General features: G+C 44.3%; 1 protein-coding gene across 5 annotated transcripts in view; it reads right to left on the bottom strand.

Annotated features, from left to right (window-relative positions):
- Positions 1-20,776, bottom strand: part of ARHGEF9 (Cdc42 guanine nucleotide exchange factor 9) — a 259,935-nt gene extending 239,159 nt beyond the window's left edge. For 3 of the 5 annotated variants that reach the window (XM_048863961.2, XM_048863962.2, XM_048863963.2), the window contains exons 1-3: positions 20,476-20,776; positions 9,137-9,284; positions 5,814-5,923 (exon numbers count right to left, since the gene is read on the bottom strand). In XM_048863961.2, coding sequence (XP_048719918.2) covers positions 5,814-5,923; positions 9,137-9,284; positions 20,476-20,583 — 366 coding nt within the window. In that variant the 5' untranslated portion in view covers positions 20,584-20,776. Of the gene's footprint in view, positions 1-5,813; positions 5,924-9,136; positions 9,285-20,475 lie in introns of those variants that run through there. The other 2 variants (XM_048863964.2, XM_048863965.2) reach the window with 1 other exon arrangement.
- Positions 20,777-24,145: the final 3,369 nt, after the last annotated feature.

The following is a 24,145-nucleotide window of genomic DNA, read 5'->3' as shown; positions in this document are numbered from 1 at the left end:
TCGAGGGAACTTTTACACTGACAGTTTGGCACTGCGTGAGTTTAGGCACCTACAGATTTGGCAGCAGTTCTGTGGATTGCAGTGGAGCCTAAAACTTAGGTGCCTACGTCTGGAGTTTAGCCACCTAAATACCTGTGTGGATCTAGCCCAACAAGCCTTCCCTACCCCAGCCTGGAGTTCTGAGGTGATTCCAGCCTTACAAACATTCCCCTGGCCTCGACAGTGCATGGGGTGAGGGGGATGGGGTACTGGGTGCTCTGGAGAAAGGACAGCTATTGAGGCTAGGTAGGGAGTAGCTGGGGGAGGGAGGAGCCAACTTATCTGTCCCTCCCAGCCGTCAATGCCGCCTCTGCCTGTTCTTTCCCTGCACAGACACAACAGAGGGAGCAGCGGGAGGGGAGGCTGCTTGGCTGCTGGGAGTAGCAACTAGAAGGGCATCCCTACAGAAGCACAAGGGTCCAGTCAGGTTGCCAGATGCGTGTGTGACAATTGGCAGCCTTGTGAACTGACTTCAGGTGGCTTTGGACAAGGCACTTAATACTTAACCGGCTTATAACCCAGAGGTAAGAGAGGTCATTCCCCTGCCCAGACAACACACTCAGTGTTTTTAAAATGCAGAGGAGTGCAGCTCTATTTTCAAAAACCTGCACTTTACACGCAGCAGCCTCTTGGGGTTCCCAGGGCCACTGCTCACTAGCAGCACTGTGCCCTCGATGGCCTGCGGTGACATGCATTAATTTTTCTGGCACTGCCCCCATTTCCTCCAAGGACCAAGATAACACTGGTGCTACTAATGCCGATGCTACATTGACCCGGCCTCTTGCTCTCAAACAGAAAAATTGCCATTTGCAGCATGGAAACTAGGCATAGTTTCTTCCAGAACTGGGCCTGTGGTCTTGATTTACAAGCCTTTCCAGCCACCTGACTTTTGAAACAATCCATTTGGTCTGTGGCTGCAAATAAATGGATTGACAAGAGATATCCAAAACCCTTCAAATCTTAATTCAGATTTACAAATCTTGCCAAGATTTTCTGGCTCGCAAGGATTTGATTTACAGCCCTGCAGTTCTGAGCTCAGGAGATGAGAGATGGATAGGCTTTGAAATGCTGCCATTGTGATCTGTGATTGTAAATCCGACTCTCGCCTCCTTTAACTCAGTGGATCTGATTTATAAAATCTGATCAGCTTTTGCACCCCTGGCTATTCCCCGTAACTCAGCCTAAGTGACAAGCTGCCTAATTGCAGCAATGAGCAAATCTCGGAAGGTGTTTTGATTAGCACTCCAAAGTTGTTTCTCTGAGTTATCTGCACCTCTTGGGCTAGCAGTTCTCACAACACAGTATTCTGATACTTCCGATTCTGACCTTGGCAGCCAGGTCTCTTTGTTCATCAAAAGGAAGTTCAAAGGTCCATTAACGTTTCCAGCACCAGAATCTCATCTTTATGTCATTCAGCTGGATGGAAAAGCTTCTTAACCAAGCTTTCCTGGACCACAGAAATGTTTTTTGCATGACTTGAGATGAAGGTTTAGGGGCAAGGTGCTGAGTTTTTCATTTTAATCCACTTTCGGCATGGCTCTCTAGTTACCTACTGGAAACAGGGCTGTTTCCTCAGATTGTTTGAGATACAGACTCTCTTCTTTTGTGTGTGCAGAGTGCCTAGCAGAATGGGGCCCTGATCTTTGATGAGAGCCTATAAACGCTATTGAATGGCAAGTAATTAAAAGTAATGTTTAGCAGAGGTATTTTTTAAAATGAGGTTTAAGTCTTCCTGGTAAATCTCTCTAACCTTCTGTGCCACGGCATGTTAGAGATAGAACTATAGCAACAAAATCACGTGTCACACTAGGAATGTGTATTGTCACAACAGTGACAAATACCAAGGCTGCTAAGTGCAGGCCTGTCCTTAATAGGTTAAGAAAGTTTGATTTATTAAACTTGGCTGACCACAGGCATGCATCATTCAGAGCCAGCTCCTGAATATGGTAATGTTGTATATCATATAATACAGCTGATGGCGTTCTCTGATAGGGCTTGACTAGCATACAACAGAATATATCGCTATCTATAACAGCAGCTCCCCATAAATATTGTTGCTCTTCTTTATTCAACACTTGGCTGGCTCCAGTCACAGACAATAGCTCTGTTGGAGTTGGCTCATTTTATCGAGATGGCAAATTGCTAGTAGTTGGCAGCTTTGAGACCCGTGTGCACATCACCAAGTGGCCCATCACAAGTGGCACCAATTCATTGACAGAGGTTCTGTTTGCTCCAAAATCCATCCATGCTAACTTATGTGTCAGCCAAGGGATGAGTGTCACTTAATACAACCAAGAGGGGGGTTCTCCCTTGCTGTATCTCTGGTATCTGAGCATGCTCCCTCCTCCGCATTCCCAGCCCTTGCTGCCCCATGAAGAGGGTGAGGGATTCCTCCTCTGTTATGACACTGGACCACTCGACGACAAGGATACTTTGTGGATTCACTTACAGGTTCATTGATCTTTTCAGTCCCATAGGGTATGTCTACACTGCAATTCAGAACCCGCGGCTGCCCTGTGCCAGCTGACTGAGGCTTACAGGGCTCCGAGCCTCTTTCACTGCACTGTAGACTTCTGGAGTTGAGCTGCAGCCCAGGTTCTCGGGGCTCCCACCTAGGGTGACCAGATGTCCCAATTTTATAGGGACAGTCCCAATTTTGGGGTCTTTTTCTTCTATAGGCTCCTTATTACCCCCCAGCCCCTGTCCTGATTTTTCACATTTGCTGTCTGGTCACCCTGCTCCCACCTCACAGAGTCAGTGCGACAGCCTGGAAGTCTACACTGCAAAGAACCAGCCCCACAGCCTGAGCCCCATGAGACGGAGTCAGCTGGCACGGACCAGCCATGGGTTTTTAATTACAGTGTAGCCATATCCATAAAGGTCATACCCTGTAACTTTCACACCTGGAAATTCCACAAGAAAATAATTTGAAATGGCAGGGTTTCGCATCAAGACCATGAATCAGCCCTAAGTTTGTTCGAAAGCTTTGCAGTTAGTGAATCTCACAGCTGTGTGTATTTCACATGCTTTAGGTGAAAGGTGTAACAAAATTCTCACCACCAGGTTGGGTTAGTGCTGCTTGCTATAATAATTAGAGTGGGGCTCACACCAAAACCTTGAATCTAAACAACAGGTTTCTAAATTATTTAGATTATAAATTCCTTGGGACAGGGAGCTTATCGTCACACCTCTGTAACGAGTCTCGCTACTCTGGGCACCACACAAAGTTCTAATCCAGATTCAAGCTTTGGGGCTGCCTCTGTAATAGGCCAAACAGCCACAAACTCTGGGAAGAAAGGAGTTTTCAGGTTTTTTGGCCCTCCAATTACAATAATTCTTTGCCCCTCAATTGAGTTTCTCAGGATCTCAAAGCCTTCACAGATTTAACAAATTAAGCCATATAACACACACAAACTAAGCAATAAGCCCGTATTATCCTAACCATAAAGACAGGGAAGTTGAGGCACAGGTAGGTGAAGTGACTTGCCCAAAGTCACATAGTGAGTTAATGGCAGAGTCAGGGATAGAACACAGGTGTGTTCTAATGCCCACCTCTGTGCTTTTACTACCAGCTCATGCTTCTGCTCTTGATTTGTGTATATTCATTGCCTGGCAGAGACTTTTAGCTCCATGTACACTCTGCATCCAATTAATGCCCAAGATATGCTGTCTACCAAAGTGGGAGGATCTCCTTACAGAATTACCCCTCGGGGAAGAGATTGTAATCCTGAGGGAAGTGAGCAGAAATTAAGGGCTGACCATCTTGATCTGACTCTTGGTTAAATGAATGTGATTCTTCTCTGTGGATTATATTTCAGCCCACTAGATAAAGAAGTAATTGAAGGTGACAGTCAAGGCACAAAGCTAACAGTTTTCAGAGTGGTAGCCGTGTTAGTCTGTAACAGCAAAAACAATGAGGAGTGGTTGTAGCACCTTAGAGACTAAAAAATTTTTTTGGGCATAAGCTTTCGTGGGCTAACAGTGACTCCTAAATGCCTATAACCCTTCCCTGCATGTGTTCAGTGAAAGCTGCAGAACCCATCCAAAACAAGGAAATCGGAGGAGTCAACATGAGTTATCACCAGTGAACCATTTCTATCACGAAAACCAGACATAAAGCAGCAGGGTCCTCTTTAACGATCATGTTTCATAAAGGCAGCTGATCAGATAAAGAAGGGCAATTACGTAGCGGCATAATAAAATTGTACGGACCCAGCAGGGAGGCAGCAGTGGCAGCAGCTGTGCGGGAAATAGTAACAGGCAACATGCAAGGGCGGGCTCAGTTTGGATCAGTACCCAAGTATTCAGCTATTTACCTGAACTTCTGGGTGTAAAGAATTCATGTGTTGTGACAGCAGACGTAACTGGAGAGCTCAGACTAGCATTCTATAGGCGAACACTAGTACAAGGATGCTTTATCCTCTTTTTGGGCCCTGCCACTACAGGTCAACATCTCTCTCACTCTCTCTCAAAATCTGGGCTGGAAATAGCATGAAAACAGGGTCCCTTGTAAATGGTCAGTACTGTAATTCCCTTTTTGGTCCCAATTGGGAAATCTGGTGTTCGTGGGTGCTGGCCCATCCTTTGCTCACCCCACTGCAAAAGAAAGCCCTGTGTGTGGTAAATTAATTCTCTTTTTTTTTTTTTTGCTCTTTCTCCAAAAGCTCTTCTTTGCTGCGGTCATCCGCATGAGCATCATGCTGAAATCAGTGAGACATCAGAGTACACACAGTACAATCAGCAGTACAGCAATTGAAGTGCATCCTGACTGAACACAGCAGAAAGTTCATGGAGGAAAGCTCCCGCTACCCTACTCCCCACCATGGCAAACATAAGCAAGAGCCAGATTGATTCTGGTCCTAAATTGATTTGCTTACATATTGTCTAAAGCTATTTCTGAGACTCCCATCTGATCAGTAAAAAGCAGCTTCCCCTCCCCACACCAGCTGGGAATCATTCAATGGACAGTACAAAGAGGATTAGCAACGTAGCTGGCTCATGATGAAGGCAAACCAAGATCCTCTCATGACACGTGCTGACCACCTTCAGCTCCCAATGAAGGGCTTCCTCCCAGAGCCAGGCTCAGGAAAGACAAGTGTCACAATGAATTTCATGTAGTGAACCTGACTTCCAGAAAGCAAGGGTACAGCGTGAGGCAGCTACCAAGAGAATTCTGAGCCTGGAGACGCGGTGATATGCAGATCGGGGAATGCTGGCACAGCGCTTTGCCAATTTTCTTTCTAGTTTGCCCACAACTTTCTAACTCCAAGACAAAGATCCAGACTAGTCCCCACAACCCCAGTGGGTTTCACTAGTGAGTGTGGGGACTATACTGTCAAAAGTAAAAGGGATTTCATCTGTATTTGCAAAACACTTTGGAAAGAACAGACACATAAATAGGTCACAGAGATAGCGACAATAATTAATCCAAAGGACATATGGTAATAAAACTACAGACAATTTGAAATTACACAGTTTCCCCCCCATCTGCAAGGAATATTCAGCCAAAAGGAAGGGAGAGCCCAGGCCCTGTATTAGGTTGTAAAGCCTCTGATTTATATCCGATGGGAACTAATCTGGGCAAAAAAGGTTAATGCTACAATCTTTATATTGCCATAAAATAATTTGCACTAATTACAAAAAAAGTCTGCTGCTACAGAAACTGGATTCTGGAAGCTTTTATTAAAGCATATTGTCAGATTCTAAGGCTAAGGACGTACCAGACAAATGCCAGCACGAGAGCAGATAAAACAATATTTCAAACAATGCCTTACTTTATTGACTAGCAGCTGTTCAGCTCCAGGCTTCAGGGGCTTCCACCTACTGCCACCATTCCTGCCATCTCTGCGTACCTCCAGAGTCTTTGAACCCAGGTCGTTCTCAGCTGTAGGACAAAATCCACACAAAAAGGAATTAAAGGATAAACACCCTATTCTGGCTCAGGCTGTGGGGTGAGGGCTGTTCTGTTTGAATGCAAGAAACAAGACAGTGTGAAAATACTCCTTCAAGCGCTACTTTTTTCTTTAAAAAAAAAAAGGAGAGAATTTATTTCGGTGCCTATTTTATGCTCTCGAGATGGAAGAAAAGTATCCTCATTTGGATGCTATGGAAATTCAGACATAACTTGAGAGCTCAGGGCCAAATTCAGATCTGGTATAGGCAGGTAGGGGCAGACACACTGGATCACCGGCCAGCAAGCTCAGGAAGAGTATAATCTGAATACATTGTTATCAAAGGTCTGGTATCTCAAGGACCATAAGTGCTAAAACACTTCTTATACATCTTTGGAAATCTGGGATTCCCAGCCTTGATGGTCTGCAACATGACACACCTTGAAGTGGTAACTGCTCCTTTAATCTACGCAAAACAAGAACAGGCCATTAAAAGGCCGAGTACCAGAGAAGCCAGGATGTTTTCATCATCTCAAGCACCCTAGGCCAGTCCAACCATGGAAACAATTGCACTTCAATGGAATTGCACCCACTTACACCAAGTCTGAACTTGACCCTACAGACAACTGAGCACCACCTAAGGATTCTATACCTGAAGGTGCAGCTGGCTATTAAGGAGATACAGATGAACTAGGAGGACTAGATGATTCAAGATGATTACCTTTTATTAAATTCAGCTATATTGTTCTAATCAACCATGAATCCAGCTCTTCCTCCCAACCCCTACCCGATGGGCATGGCACAGTTCTGGGCAGAAGCCTTTGCTCTAGTTTAGAGAGGTCTATTTCCCTCTCATATTGCCCATGGTTTTGTCTGAATCACTCCACCAGTCCACCCTTCACACAATGCTTGCCTGGAGTGATATCCACTGGGAGAGATGAGCTGTAGAAAGGCACCACATGTAGGTCTGCAGCTGCTGCTAATGCACGCTCCTGAGTCAGCAGGCCACACATGGCTTGAGCAGAGCACAGACAGTGTTCACTCACTTTCCCTGGGGTCTGTCATCCCTTTCAGGAAGGAAAGAGCTGAATTCTGGAAAATTTGCCTGAGAGATGTACAACACTGATTTCCCTTTTTCCAATCCACCCTTAAGTCCAGACAGCAGTTGCACTCAATGCTAACCTAGGATGGCTGCGTGACTCAGAGATGGGCCCAAACTAAAATCCCAGATCTAAAATATCAGATCCAGAATGAGAAACTGGCCAGTGACAGGATGAGCTGAAACCCTGTATCCAAGTACTCCTGAGCTTTGGGAAAGTGGAGATACGAGTCTGGATCTGAACTCTGCAGATCAATTTCACCATTACCTTACAATGGCTCTATGTGTAGTGGGTAGCAATACAGTTTGGAAGCCAACAGCACCTGGCAGACAGAATCAGCTAGACCTTATTAAACTAGTTTTAGCTATGAACTGCTCCCCATGCAGACAGGTACCTTCCAACGGCAAGCCTGGAGGTGTGGTTTACTCTACAGCACAATTAAATGAAGACCTACTGACTGTTGATCCTACACATCTCTTATCAGACTACCATGTGGTGCCTCTGCTGTGCCATTCATCGGAGGATCTTAGAGTACTTCATAAGCAACCTTCAGGGGCGTTAAAACATGGGGTTTTGTTCTGATTCCCAGTGATAAGCTAACTGTGAAATTCATAGCCATGGACCCAATCCCACTCCCAGCTGAAGTTTTGCTGCAGATCAGGATCCAGACCTGGAGATGTATAGAGCTGGAGTTCTGGCTCAGACCCATCTCTAGTTATGGAATTGCATTCAGGGCTGCTCGAACAGGGAACCTGGTTTTCTTCCAGCATTACTGGGAGAGAGAGAGATTGCACTGAAGCCTATTTCCTAAATGCAGCACCAACCTAGTCACGCTGCTATTATTTTTAGCAGTGCATGTTTCTCTTTCTAGTCTCTCAAACAAACAAAACCAAACTAAGGTGCAGCGTGAGCACTGATTATAACTAAAGGATGATAACTAAAGAGGCAACGTGCAGATCCTGTAACACTTGCATTCTTAAAAAGGCTTATCCACTTCCACCCACACACTAGAAATGAATAGCGTTCATTTCAGTAAGCAGCTGCTTCACCCTTTCACCACTGGTTCTTCTCATACCTGCTGTGCTGCCACCATCCATTAACACTGGGTTGCAATCAGTGGCATATTTGCATGTACCTACACAGCTGGTATTCTTGACCTGGACATGCCAAGAAATCCTAATGTTCAGGTGTTAGTAATACTGACCCATTGGGAAAGAACCTCCATACTCTATTTGTCATTCTTCCTAATCAGAGAGGTTGGACGTTGAAGACACCTATTACATCACCAGCTCATTTCCCTGCTAGCAGGACTGTTCCCTGCAGTACATTCTCTCATGGGAGTAGATGACAGGGGACGGATCACTCAATGATGGCTCGTTCTGTTCATTCCCACTGAAGCACCTGGCACTGGCCACTGTTGGAAGACAGGATACTGAGCTAGATGGACCATTGGTCTGACCCACTATGGCCATTCTTATGTTTTCTCCAGAGTAGTTTGGAGATAGGACTTGTACCACTTTCCTTGGCCAACTATTTCACAGCATAATAGATTGTACTCAAGTTTCTGATAGTCTCTTCCCTCTTGATCAGAAAGAAGATCCAGACTCGAAAAGCAAAGCACTTTTCCTTCTGATGTCACATTCCCAAACAAATCTCCCACCTGGATCTCTGAGAAAATTTAGCGGATTATTCATTTTCTCAAATGGCAATATTCACAAAGAGACTACTAAATTACACAAAACTGTCCAGGACACAGAACTGGGAAGAAATCACCATGTACAGCAAATGAGGTGAAAACCCAATCACAGGTTGCCAAAAGGTTTTTACACTTCAGAGCATCATCCATCTCCCTTTTCGGTAATGAAAATCTGGGGACAGGAATTAAAGAGAGGAAAGACCCATTATTTGCAATCCACATGAAGATCCTAATTCGTCAGGGATAAACTCTCTACAGCTCGTGGCTATGGCAACCTGTTCCCGCAAATTCCAGATTTATAACGAAGACAGATGTAATTCCAGACCATCTCTCCTAGTCCCTAGTCCAATGCTTCCCTTGCTGCTTTGATTAAAAGGCAAGTCTGAGTAGTCAAATGAAAGGCGACTCACCACCAGTGCTCAGCAACAGCCGCCTCCTCCAGCCCAGTTGGTCCAGCCCCATCGGAGTGCTTTGGGAAAGGGGTAAGGAGCGACATCTGTCCAACAGGATTTTGAAAGGAGGTGCTTGTGGTGATGGATGAAGAGGGTGAGACAGGGGCTGGAAAGAAAAAGATTGTGGGATAGGAATATTACTGCCTATAATCTGACAAAGGTCAGGCTCAAGTATGGCACTTTTAGTGCAATACCATGACTCATGCCTTTCTCCAAGGCTCACTGTAATGCCCCCTAAATGGGCCAAATAAATCCATGACCACTTAATTGTTTGCAATAGAGAGATTTAGACTTGCTGATCGTCTCTGTATAGTATCATCTTTCATTTCTAGTAGGTCACGAGCTTGAACTCAGATCCAGGGATAAAATTTTCAAAAAAGCACACAAATAATTTAGGAGCATAAGCCAATGGAACATAGGGTCTTAATTCTCTTGGGAACTTTTGAAAGTGAGACCTAAGGTTACTAGTGGTCGAATGTTGTTCCTTCCTGGCCGTACTTTGCTGGCCTACCTGAAACCAGTAGTTTGTTATCTCAGTCCAGTTCCCATGTTGACATGTAACAGTAATCACCACTACCACAATCCACATTAACTCAGAGAGGTCAATAACTGAATGGCACGGAAAGCGAACTACAATGCACTGGGACATGATCCCTCCAACACTGGAGGAGGCACACAGTCAGGGAGCAGTGTGAGGAGTTTGCACGGTCTTTGCATGTGCTATAGTTAAAGAGAAAAACATCAGCTCCTGGTACTGGCTATCTTGCCTCTTATGCTATAATGTGTTTTAATTACAAATGTCACTTTTTTTAAAAAAAAAAGCTTAGCTAACTTTACTAAGAACACAGAATGACGCTTAAGGCTGAGAGAGCCAAAGCAGTTCCAGCAATATCCTAGCTGAGCTATTCTGAGTGCTGTGGATTTTGTTACTATAACAATACCTGTCTAAAAGTGAATGATCTCTCAGGTCCGCAAAACCTTATAAATACAACTGCTTTTCTAGTCATTTGCAGGTGAGCACATTAGGTGTTTTCCAGTGCAATAAACAGAACCCTACACTTGGTTTTTGAACCGGAGAGCAGGTTGCAACTTTGTTATGTCTAGTAGGTATTCTTGTGGAGCAGGTAGGTTCACTAAGGAGGCACAGAAGGCCATCTGGGCAGGAAAGGATTCTGTACACCTAGGTGGAATTTTATTACTTTTGAGGTGCATGTGGTTGTAAAGAAGTACATTGAAAATTATCTAGATGATCCTGCCCATTTAAGAACCAAATCCAATAGCTCTTGCCTCAGCTAAATGTAAAGTGTAGCATAGGGCTTGCTTCAGCCAAGTCAAAGTATGAATCATTGCAAGCAAGGAAAACTCACCTAGCTCCCTTCCTCTTCACAGACAACCTTCTCCCCCACACTGCAGTCCACATCTCTCCTCTAGTGTGATTGGAGGAATTAATTAATTGTCTACAGCTGGTCCAGCCCTGCTACCTAAGCAAATCCCCTCACTCATTACAGACCTTCTTCTGAAGGAGAGTGTTAACCCCTTCCCTGCCAACCCCATCAAAGAGTTTGTGTCTATCTGAAGCATGTCATTAGCCCCTTGTCTGAGACAAGATACCAGCGATATTTACCATTACTTAGGTCTGGGTTCCAGTTCATATTGTTCCTGTTAGAGCTGCAAAATTCAGATATGAATACAAACTCTTCTAAATTCTGTTGTGTCTTCTGAGATAGGTTTTGGTTTGGCTTATTATAAGGATGGGGCCAGTTGTGAAGTTACATTAGTAAGCATGAAATTGCAAGGGCTTCCAATCCTCATGCTTCAGGACATAAGTTGATCACCAGCTGGAATCAGGATGGAATTTTTTTTCCCTCTCTCTCTCTCTCTCACACACACACACACACACACAAATGGACAGCATTATAACATTAGCTCCATTATGTTCATATTACATCTTCTGAAGCATCTGTCACTGGAGTGTGTTATTCACGACACTGGTTACTGTTGTATTCTGTCTCCCAAATGTATTTATATGGTGCCTGTCACCATCATTTCTAGTTCTGGGATCACAATTCCTATGTTCTTGCTAGAGATAGGCCACAAAGTTTAGATTCAGACCCAGATTTAATCCAGTCAAAAACAGGAGTGGCAGGGAATTTGAATGTGAGGGGTTAGTTAGGACCCATCTCTAGTTCTTGACTGCACATGCCTCTGTACTCTTTCACTACACTTAGAAATAGTATCAGAACGTCTGTTTCGACTGAAGGGGTCACACAGAAAGGAGTAAAAATTACAGAGTGGGTTTCCTTGAAAGTTGATAGCTAACTGCTAACATGACCATTACATTATAGCCAGTGCCTGTGAAGCACTATTGAAAACAAACAAACAAAAAGGCTTTGCTGTTAGCTGAAGCAACTATAAAGTGGCTGAGTACTGTTTGGCTGTGCCTCCACCAAGGTAATAGTGAATCCAGACAAAGAGGCAATTGCCTTTTAAGACTAAGAGAAAGAACACTATAACTTTCCCTCTCTCAAGCAATGACTACCTTTCATTAGCTAGAGAACAATTGTCTTGAAATGGCCAAATGTGCAGTGACTCTCTGAAAAATGGGTTCATTTTTTAGTTATACAATTCAAAATCAGGCTTTTATTTTTATTCTGACAAATGATGAGTCTCAGATACACCCTGTGAGTTAGGAAATCAGCAGAAATTTCTGTGGACAATGTAACATAACAACTGGGAGATTCACCAGTTCCATGGGACTATTGTGATCACCTAGTTTGACCTCCTCTACAACACAGGCCACAGAACTTCCAAAATCATTCCGAGAGCAGATTGTTTAGACAAACATCCAATCTTGATTTTAAGATCACCGGTGATGTGGAATCCACCATGACCATATGTAAATTGTTCCAATAGTTATTACCCTATTTTTACTAAGCTTTTGGGCTAGATGAGAGTTGCATCTATGTATCTTAGGTATTTACATGGCCCCCATTACCACAGTGAGTGAGTGCATTTAATGTATTTATCCTCAAAACATTCCTGTGTTTTGAGAATAAATACATTTTACAGAAGGGAAGCTGAGGCAAACAGAGAATAAGTTACTTGCCCAAGGTCACGCAGGAAGTCTACATCAGAATAAAGAATTGAACTTACATTCCCCAAGTCCCAGGCTAGCATGTTACCCACTGGGCCACCGTTCTTCTCTTGATTAGGAGACACAACGGTAGGCAAAGTAGGTTTACCAGTCATTCCAGCTTTATGTATGTTATGAATGCAGGAGGACTTCCTTGTAGATGAACTGGTAATAAGACTGGTTAATGGGAAGAGGTTGCAGGGAATGTGTGACATTTTATAGTTCTTTATTATTCATTATTATTTATAGTACAGTAATGCCCAGAGACGTCAACTGGAATCAAAGCCCCAGTGAGCGGGACATTGTACAAATACGTAGTGTAAGACAGATTGTAAGCTGTTTGGGACAGGGAACTAATTAAAAAGCCACAAGTAGTTATAACAAACTAACGTAGGGAGTAGGGAACAACAGATCACAATTAGGGAAACATGTGGTTACATGGTTACATGGTTACATGGATTAGCCATGTGCTAACTAGCTGGTTGAGTCAAATATATATGAATAAAGCCACCAGCCTTTACATACACTGCCAAACCTCTCACTGACAGCAAAATAACAGTATTCCCAGACAAAACACCAGTTAAAGAGAAAATAGAAAGTTTTTTAATTAAGATTTTATTAGTACCTTGTGGTTATTAAAATTAAAAAGTATCTGAAAATCAGAACAGCTTGGAGTTAACCAAGTTTCACTTTTCATTAAATAGCTAATAAAAGTCACTTATGCACATTGAAGATCAGGATTTGGCCCCATACAGACAAATGGCCCTGCCACTAAAATGTAGCTACTACAGAATAGAACATAGCAGTCATTTGGCCCAAGCAAGATTTAAGAGAGTGGGGAAGTGAAGTATCATTTCTTGATTTCAAATATTAGTATAAACTACATACTAATGTGCATGCAGAGTGTAATCAGTGGTACTCCAGCTGGAAATGGGCCAATATTAAATTTCCAGCAATTTCTTGTCAAATAGAGAAGACAAACGTAGCAGCTTCTCCCAGTTGTGAGAAGCATATTGTACCAGCTGCTACAAAATGAAGATAAGCAAAGCTGCACATCTGTGGCTGAATTTAGAACTCCTGAGTCCAAGTCCTGTGCTTAATCAGCAGACTATGCACCTGCTATTCTACTGAATGCACCAGTCCAGGCAGAACAGGCATGTGCAGAGAGAATGCCCTTCTGAGTCCCTGAATTTCCCAGGTATATCCACATGGTGTGCAGTTACTGCGTGAGAAATAATATGTGCCGCTCATGAATTAAAATATCAGTTACTCTACTAGCAAATAATGTTTGCGAGCATTGCTCACACCTCAAAACGTGGAATGCTTTATGGGGGATCGTTGGTTATGCTCCCCACTAATATGGCCTGCTTTATGGGGGATCTTTAGTGGCAGTAACAATGCAAGCAGGTTTGTTCCATGCATGATATTCACCAACACTAAGATGAAAAAGTGGGCTGTTCCACCAATGACCTTCAGCAGTATCAACCACAGAACAAGGGATCACTTCATAGCAATCTGGGGCAGTAGCTGCCTGTTTCATAAGAGAACCCCTCCATAACCAGATAGTCTCAAGCAGCATTCAGAAACTAATCTGAACAGATCTTCACAAAGGAGCTTATGCAGCACTTACAGACAAAGTGGCAGGGGTCTGTGAGCGAATAATCTGTTGTGGCTCAGGCGCAGACAGTCATCTGGACACGGCACCCAAATCCTGAAGATGACCTTCCAGGCAGGGCTGCAGTCTGCAGGAATCTGACTTTCACAGCTCTGGCTGCAACATGCCCCCAGAAAAAGGTAATAGAGACAACATACTTACTTACCAGCTTACTCCATGCAGCTACAAGAATCTGAAGGAATCCATAAGGAATCCTTTTGGACTGAAAATTCAGATCAGTAGGTAGCTGGTAAAAAGTTAGTTCCTGAAAATCGAAACCTACTGATTTCACCAATAGCCAGCAGAGGGCACAAAAGGATTGCAGCTAAAAGCCAACCGTGCTTTCACAGTTAAGAGCGACACTTTCTATTAATGACAGGTTTCAGAGTAACAGCCGTGTTAGTCTGTATTCGCAAAAAGAAAAGGAGTACTTGTGGCACCTTAGAGACTAACCAATTTATTTGAGCATAAGCTTTCGTGAGCTACAGCTCACTTCGAAGTGAGCTGTAGCTCACGAAAGCTTATGCTCAAATAAATTGGTTAGTCTCTAAGGTGCCACAAGTACTCCTTTTCTTTTTTACTTTCTATTAAGTGTGGGAAAGGCTGGGCTGAAATACTCAGTACCTGGAGGTAACTGGGATTTTTTTTGGGGGGGGGGGAAGGTCTCTACAACAGAAGTGGGCTTGAAGTGGTGTTTAAAACATGAACCCAGATTGAAATGTTGCAGTTGTCCCCCACATCATTCCAAAACCGATAACATCTATAACCCTCCCAAGAACGGGGTAATTAGAAATCAAGAGCTGGATTTTGCATTTTGGTGTGTGTCTGCTCTAAGCCATTCTACAGCAACGACAACCAAGCATCCTCCCTTCCCTCCCAGCCACCACCTCAAACTGATGGACGTTGGGAGAGCACATCATGACATCAAACCTGGCTATGCACTGGCTCCAGGCTGACTTCTTCCCGAAATGCTGATATTGTCGGGTCAGCAATTCGGCAATGCTAGATGCTGTGAGGTCACTCCTGGGAGCTGTGTGCCCTTTTTGGGTGAGATGATGCGGATTGCAGGGAGATGCTATATTTCTTGGAATGGTAGAAACGAAGATGGCAGCTTTGGCCAGTTGACAGGTTGGGTTTTTAAATGGTCTGAGCTCCAGAGGAACCTGACATTCACCTTACCAGTTGTTTCTAATATTTATCCAGAAGCTTAAAATCAGGCGGCAGATTTTACTCTGGAGCTATGAAAGTTCAGCTTGTTAAGGTTATCACTAACTTTCCATTTGCAACCTGATTTTAACCCCTACTATTCTTTAAATTCCTCAGATCCTTTCTGGCTGAATGGTTTGGTGTGCCCCAGGAAGAGAGGAGAATTCTCAGTAGGGTCTGAGAGCAAATGGACAGGGCAAGTTTAAAGTTAACTAAAAGTCTGAAAAAGAAGTAGGTTTTTAGCCTCTGAAAATTATTATTCTTATTCTTATTTATATTAGGGAGGGTAGTGTCTAGAGACCCTCATCAACATGAGGATCCCATTGTTCTGGGCATTGTACATACACATAACAGCAGAGAGTCCTTGCCCTGAAAAGCTTACAGTCTATGACACCAAAAAGGGAAACAGAGGCAGAGAGAGATGACTTGTCCGCGGTCACACAGCAGGTCAGCAGTAGAACTAGCAATAGAACCCCCTTCTCCTGAAACCCAGTCCAGTGCCCTGCGCACTAGACCACACTGCTTATCTCCAGTCTTTTAGCTTTCTTGGGAATGTCTGATCTCACAAAGAGCCACATCTGGAAACTCCACATCTGTTTTATTCATTTGTCCTCAGTGAGGACCAGGGCCTTTGTATATTTTATGGAAGGTTGTTTTGCAGATATTGACTATGACTATTTCAACTTCTGAGAAGTTTGCAGGATCCCTGGCATATTTTAAGCCTCACAGGATTTATCGCTTAGTCTTCACTGAGGCTGGATTGTCATTTTCTCCATCTGAACCACCCATCCTAACATCACCTTCCCCCTCATGCCAAGTACTTCACCTGAAATCCAGACCCTTCTTTGAGCAATGGAACCGCAGCCTAGAGAGGCGGGTGGATCACTCACGGGTGTCCAGGGGCTGATGGATTTGTCCTTATTTCAGCAAGAGCACAGAGAGCTCTACTAGTGTAATACTCCAGTTTAAGCATGTCGAGTTTGGGATGAAATATTTCCAACTGCCACTCCCTGATAGCACAATCAGGAAAATCCCCCAGATACATAAGAATATTTTGTATAGGAATTCCATATGGGCTCTTCGCTCCCTTCAGGCCATGTGCCCACTGCTGCTGCTGCTTTTCCAGCATTTTCCTCCTTTGCAGCTATTTTGGGCTTTCCTCTTCTGCTAGAACACTGGTAAGTTGTAACTGCTTCTCATTCTCTAGCTACCACCATATCCAGCTTTGGAAAACCAAGTGAAAACTGCCACTGGACAGATATTTTCCCTTTAACCCAAATGTTCCTTTCACCAAAAGAAACTTGAGCATCCTGGATTCCCGAGGCTGGACGACAATTATCCTCATCACACTCCACAGTAATTCCAGGGGAAGTTTCTTGCCCAATTATCTCAAGCGCCATACTAGATTAAGTTTGTTGGTAATATCTGTGAGCTGCAGCAGGCCGGCCATGATCAGAGGACACATCACATATCCTGTTCATGCAGCTAACCTGGGAAATTATTTAGATTTAGCTATAAGAGCCCTGAGATTACATATAAAGATATATACATTGCGCTCAGCTAGCTACTGGGTTGGAGAGATTAATGTTAGCTTGCTTGCGCAGTCCGTCATGTTTCCACATTGCCTCCTATGAATTGAACCCTGTCTGACAAGCCACTGCCCTCTCTTCACTCAAGACCTTCTTAAGGAGCATTTCTTCTATGAGGCCCACAAGAAGGGATTTATCATTAAACAATTAATTATTGTTTAAACCATAGACGGACAAACTACTTCCCACAGGCCACATCCGGCCCGTCAGATCATTTAATCTGGCCCTCAGCTCCAGCCGGGGAGTGGGGTTGTGGGCTTGCCCCATTCTATGCAGCTCCAGGAAGCAGCCAGCATGGTCCTCCTCTGGCTCGACCCCACTCTGGCTCCTACGTAATACACGGAGGCATGGCCAGGCACCACCCCTGCAGCTCCCATTGGTCATGGTTCCTGGCCAGTGGGAGCTGCAGGGGTGGCGCCTGCAGACGGGGCAGTGCGCAGAGCCACCTGGCCACGCCTTGGAGCCAGAGAGGGGATATGCTTCCAGGAGCTGCTTGCAGTAAGCGCAGCCCAGAGCCTGCACCCCTCAGCCCCCAACCCAGCGACCCAATCCCCTGCCACAGCCCTGATCTCCCTCTCACCCTCCAAACCCCTCGATCCCAGCCCAGAGCCCCTTCTTTTACCCCAAGCCCCTCAACCCCAGTCCCATCCCAGAACCCGCACCCCCAGCCAGAGCCCTCAAACCCCCCCCCCCCCAAGCTCCAACATCCTGCTCCAGCCCTGATCCCCCTCCAACGCTCCGAACCCCTCGGTCGCAGCCTGGACCCCCCTCCTGCACCCCAAACCCCTCATCCCCAGCCCCACCCCAGAGTCCCCTCCCTCACCCTGAACTCCTCGTTTCTGGCCCCACCCCAGAGCCGGCCACCTCAACTGGAGCTCTCACCCCTACCCCCAATTCTATGAGCATTCATGGCATGCCATACAATTTCCATACCCCGATGTGGCCTTCAGGTTTAAACCATTCTCTTCATTGCTGACTTTCCCAGTGCATCCCATCTTGTAAGTGTCTGTAATCAGATGTCAAGCTCTCTGGGACACAAACTGTCTATTTTTGTGTATTGTACAGCGCTGTGCACATTGTCAGGGCCAAATTAATATAGCAAGAAATGATACACATCAGAATAGCCATATCCATTTCAGCCTGGAGTTAGGCATCCAGGAATTTTTACCTCAGTATTTATATTCTGCTGCCAATTGCCAAAACATCTTTTTTTGGCTCAGACGTTGTAATGACACCCTTTTCCAAGAGAGGCTAGTCTCATCACCTCTGCAGTGTCTGGTCTCTGCAAGCCAGGGGAAGGGAGGAAAGTTGTTCATGAACTGGCAAGCATTCCCCTTCTGGCACCTAAAAAAATGCCTTCCATCCTGTCTCAGGATCACTAGCAGCAGCCTGTGTGTGAAATGAGTAGCTGCGTCTCAGTCCAGTTCCAGGAGCACAGGCATCCACAAGTCTCCAGCACAACTGGCACTGAAAGGAAGGTGTGCCTTGACCGACTGGGCAAAGAGCCAATGACTGAATGGGCCCCATGTGTTGATGATCTCTCTCATACATAGAAACTGGTCCCTCCAGGACAGGCTTGAGGCCCATTAGCATGTGACAAGGAGGGGTAAGAGCACACCACCTCTGCTGTCCACACTATACCTGTCATATATGGAGAGTTACATAGGTACTCAGAGGCTACAGAGATGAGCACAGAATAAGGCCTTGATCCAAAGCCCATTGAAACGCAGAGGGAGTCTTTTCACTTCAAAGGCCTTTGGATTGGGACCCAGGTTTGGCATCAGACCAACAGAGAAGTCAGACATTTTCTGGTGCTACCAACCTGCAATATTTCACCTGGAAAATTCTTTTTTTTTTAAATAGATTTATAACTTGGCTCTAAATACCACATTTGACTGTTCTTTGGAACATCTTTAGAAGACTTGTTGATGCTCAACCTGTGACAAAATGAAAGTAAACTACGGTTGGGGCTTTCAAAGGGGGCTATCTGAGTTAGACAATGGGAATCAGGCACATAACTTAGACTGCATGTTCTTTGGGGCAAGGACCATCTCTTTTTCCTGTGTTTGGGCAGCACCTAGCACAGGGGGGTCCTGGTCCAGGATTGGGGCTTCTAGATGCTACTGTAATGCAAATAATCATTAACAACAGCTCTAGGTCCATTTGAAAATCCAAGCCTAGGGCTTGAAACAAAAGTGCTGAATACACTTTATCCACTGGATGCTTAAAAATCCTGCATAACCTGAAGAATTTCAGCACTTTAACCTCTACTTTTCATAGATTTCAAGACCAGAAGGGACCGCTGTGATCATCTTGTCTGCCCTCCTGCATAGCACAGACCATAGAACTTCACCAAAATAATTCCTAGAGCAGATCTCGTAGAAAAACATCCAAGCTTGGTTTAAAAATTGCCAGTGATGGAGAATCCACGACACCCTTGGTAAATTGTTCCAATGGTTAATTACCCCACTGTTAAAAATTTACACCTTATTTCCAGGCTGAATTTGTCTAGCTTCAACTTTGAGCCTTTGGATCATTATCTTTCCCCGCTACATTGAAGAACCCATTATTAAATATTTGTTCCCTATTTAGATGCATATAGACTGTAACCCCTTAACCTTCTCTTTGTTAGACTCAAAGATCTCAAGTAATTTAGCCTATCACTGGAAGGCAAGTTTTCTCCTTTGATCATTCTCATGGCTTTTCTCTGAACCCTCTTCAATTTTATCAACATCCTTCTTGAAATGTGGGCACCAGAACAGGACACAGGATTCCAGCAGCAATCACACCAGTACCAAATACAGAGGTAAAATAACCTCTCTACTCCTATTCAAGATTCCCCTATTTATGCATCCCAGGATCGCATTAGCTGTTTTGGCCACAGCTTTACACTAGGAGATCATGTTCAGACAATTATCCACCATCACACCCAAATCTTGTACAGAGTCACTGCTTCCTGGAATTCCCCATCCTCTAAGTATGGCCTATATGCTTTGTCCCTATACATATGCATTTACACTTAGATCTATTAAAACATGTTGTTTGCTTGTACCCAGGTTTCCAAGTGATCCAGATCGCTCTGAATCAGTGACCTGTCCTTTTCATTATTTACCATTCCCCCAATTTTTGCATCATCTGCAAACTTTATCAGTGACCTAGTGTTTCCTTCCGGGTCATTGATAAAATATTAACTATTGTAGGACCAAGAACCAATCCCTGTGGGATTCCACTGGAAACACACCCGCTCAGTGATAATTCTGCCATTTACAATTATATTTTGAGACCTATCAGTTAGCCAGTTTTTAATCTATGTAACATATCAAGTCAAATCTTTGAATGAGTTAAAAGTGTGGGGGGGAGTGAGGGGAATTAAAGATGCTTTTTGGAAATAACTGTAAAGTTTCTCTCTGTGCTGGGGCTGTTTTTGCCACAACTACCCTTCCTAGGCACATTGATGAGTGTGATGTGGCCAAATAGTTCTAAAGCAAGTAGCTCAGAGATACCATCAGCCTACTGACTCCTTTGCGTCTGCTTTAAAAGATGCATCCACAGCCTTCATCCATACATGATATGAAGGTCTAATTGAATTGGAAGACCAGATAAACTATATCAAAACCAGTTTTGCCTGCAGACCTTCTACCCAGGAGGGAGTATTGTATAATAGTAATTGTATAGTGTCTTATTGAGACAGTGTTACATTGAAGATTGGTCATACCTTTCCATTGTTGAGTTCCCCAAAGGAGACAATTGTACAGAGGCTCATCTGGATCTGATGGCACACTTTACTATACTTAAAGTGATTTGCTTTGTCTGGCCTCTCCATGGAAATTTGTTCTACTGGTAAACTTATTTCATGTTCTTTGATAGGAGAATCCTCCAGTTCTAAAGCTTGCTCATTATCTGTTGCATGTTTTAAAAGAGTAGCTGCTAACAGGCCTTGAGTACCAGCCAGAGCACTCTCTGTTTCCTGAGTATCCAGTTTACTCTTAGAAAGATCTTGAGAATGTGATTGAGTCTTGTCCAGGTCCTGAATATCCACTGGAGTACTCCTAGTGTACTCAGTATACTCTGGAGTGCTACTCAGTTCCTGAATACCCAGTTTTGTCTTAGCCCTGTCTTTCAAATGTAACTCAATATTTCCAAGTTTCCAAGCATCCGCCGCCGGAGAGCTGCCCGGGTCCTGAGCATCCGCCGCCGGAGAGCTGCCCGGGTCCCGAGCATCTGCCGCCGGAGAGCTGCCCGGGTCCCGAGCATCCGCCGCCGGAGAGCTGCCCGGGTCCCGAGCATCTAATTCAGTCACAGGCATGTCTGGAAACTGTGATAGGCCTTGTATGCTTAACAGAGCATAACAGTCATCTGGAAGTTCTGGCAGTGGGGAGATGGATGGACCTGGCCCAAAGTCAGGAAGGGATGTTTCGTTAAAACTATCATTCCCATTGTTCAGAGCAGAGCTGCTGATCTCTTGAGATAACTCTGCTTCAACACTTCGCTGAGGCAGTGCTTTTTCTGTTGAACTCTCAGAACTATGATTATCCCAGATCCCAGAATCTGGAGACCGCAATGACATTCCCATTGAAGAGAAAGCTCTGGCATTTTCATTTTCAATAACCAAAGACTGTTTGTGGGAGGAGGCTTCCTGCCTCTGACTCCTGAAATTGGACTGAGGTCTTTGCTCTCCCTGCGAAAATGTCCGGGAAGAGCCACGCCACTTCCTAGCTGCCTCAGCCACACTGTTAAAGAACCGAAGAACACCACCAAAGTGACTGGCTTTCATTTCACTGTTTGATTTTTTAGGCTGGCTAAGATTCTCCTCACATCTCATATCAAAATCAAAATAAGAAGCAGAATTATCAGTTATATTTTCTAAGTTCTGGAAATTTGTTTCAACACTTTGATCAAGCAATTTTGAATTATCTTTGCTAGACAATGAAATTCCCTTCAGATAGCTCCAGACATCAGAGCTTTTTCCTCTCCTGCTCTCCTCGGGAAGCATGGGACACCTCTTTTGATTGTCCCTTTCTGTAATCTCAGAACTCTTAGAGTTTTCAAAATTCAAAAACTTGCTCTTTCTAGCTGACATTTTATGGCAGTTACTATCATTATCGTCACTGTGTATTCTGACACTAATATCCCTGAGCCATTTATTTTCATTGGCATCAATTTCCGGAATGTTGACATTTAATTCTACGTCTTCAAAGGAAGAATCCAAATCATCGATGTACCCTGCATACGAATGACGGAAAGGCCTCTGACTGTCAGCTAGTTTCTTAATCCTGTAGGCTGTCCTTTGGTCACTGTCCTCCTGGTCCTCCTCAGGGATGTGAGAAACTTTGGCTTTGGAGGGTCTCAAATCCACATTCTTAGACATGCTGGAGGTTCTTAGCTTTTTTAAGGACCTCACCCTCTCCATGAAGGACATCTTGCGTTTTTCTTCTAAGGTCTCTGAGGTATCTCCTAGCAGGATCATGGACTGGGGTCTTTTGTTATTCATGGAGGGACCTTTTCTTCGGCTAACAAAATTCCAAATCCGGTTGCCCTTGGCTTTCTTTTTATACCTGGTTGCCTCTTCCCTTGCATTTTGGTTGATGCCTTTGGAGTTGCAGTGCTGAAGATCACAAATCTTTAATGTCTCAGTGCTCCCATCCTCTGGATTGGCTCGAAAAATCTTGTTCATGTATCCATTTGGCACCAGCCCAGCGTGAGTGTGCTGGCAATCTTCTATAATTTCCATAGTTCCAGTTGGCAAGTTGATGGAGAATGTCACAGCTCCATTGTCTTCAGAGTATTTTCTTCATGGGGCTTAAGGAAAAAGAAGAAAAGAATGCAATTAGAAACACAAAGGGATTTTAAGGTTACATTTCTCAAAACACCAAGAGCCAAATCCTGGCCCTACTAATGTCAGTGGAGGTTTCATCATTAACTTCCATGAAGCTGAGTTTCTGCCTCATGCATGTGTAAAATTTAAAGTTGCTTAAACATTGATTCAGTTTTGAGGAATTAGTGACTACAGATAAACTTCCACACATCAGTAAAGGATACAAAAATGCAAACATTTTATGATAAAATCTCCTCTTGTCCAGAGACCCAACATGGTGCTAAACACATAAGAATTTTTTGGGGGGGAAATTTCAGCAAAATCTCCTTATAAATGCAACTTACATCTTCACCAGACCAATCCATCATGAAATAGCAATGTATTTACCCTTGAGCAGTTCCAGTCCTCTCCTGGCAGCCATTGCAAGAGGCTCCCCAATGCTCCCTTCCCTGGAGCTCAGATAATTGATGGTGCGTCCATGCCCATTCTAAAGAAACAGTCTTTAGATCTCAACCCTGTAACTGTGTCAGCAGCATGGGGACCCCAATGCAGGACAGGGAGTTCCAAATGGAAGATCTGCAGCCACCACTGTGTTGTATCATCATGTGTGCAGGTTCTATTGACGTGAGCTACAACGTACAGTATCTGTGGTTAGGAATAAAACCACAAGAGCAAGGTGCAGCGAGAGGTGCGAGCGGCTCAGCTTTCTTTGTGAGGATGTATTTGAACTCTCAGTCATATGCACAGCTGAAACCAGAGCCTAACCCTCCTCTGCCACAGGTGGGCCCTCTGCCTAGTACAGCCATGCACAACAGAGCAGGATTCCTCTCTGAGACATTGATCCTGCAGATCCTTGCTCAGGGCACAAGGCTGTTACACTTCAGTGCAGTTGCAAGCAGAGCCTGCAAGTGGATATCAGCAAAGTTAAGCTCTGAACAGCAGTAAGGCCTCTGAGCACTCTTATTCTCAACAGCACAGGGGAAAGATAGTGGCAGGATGTGGGCAAAGAAAGGGTGGATCTGAGAAGACTTAATAAAGACTTAATAATAATAATAAATTCATGTGGCCTTCCTCCTGCTTCTAGGATGGAGGAATAGCGGACTGCACTGCAGCACTCTCAGTAACAAAGGATCAGGGCGCCCTCCTTATCCAGCTAATCACTTCTTATTTTGCATTTCTATATGCAACCCCCACCCCCACTGTGCAGTTGGTAATTTCATTAATTATTATTAATAATCATGTTTATTACAGTAGTGCATGAGGACCAACCAAGTTTGGCCTATGAGACAAGTCCCTGAACCACAGGGCTTACGATCTGAATTGACTTCATTTCAACCATTGCCAAAAATCTAAATTAATTGGGTGACACCTCACATAGAGACAGGTGAACCTACAAGGTTGTTATAAAACACCAGGGAACTCAGATGTTTATCCAAGCTAGTTTGTGACCCTTGAGTCAGCACCTCTTTAACACTGCCTTTATTTTTATATGAATTAAAAGCATCTTGTTTTAGTTTGCACCAAGCCACCTGGGCAAGTGTAAATGGCTTTGACTCTGGTGATAATCACC

This window comes from Caretta caretta, chromosome 9, assembly GCF_965140235.1.
Source record: "Caretta caretta isolate rCarCar2 chromosome 9, rCarCar1.hap1, whole genome shotgun sequence".
Taxonomy (NCBI): domain Eukaryota; kingdom Metazoa; phylum Chordata; order Testudines; family Cheloniidae; genus Caretta; species Caretta caretta.
The sequence above is the reverse complement of the archived record's forward strand: the minus strand, read 5'-3'. Positions and strand labels throughout refer to the sequence as shown.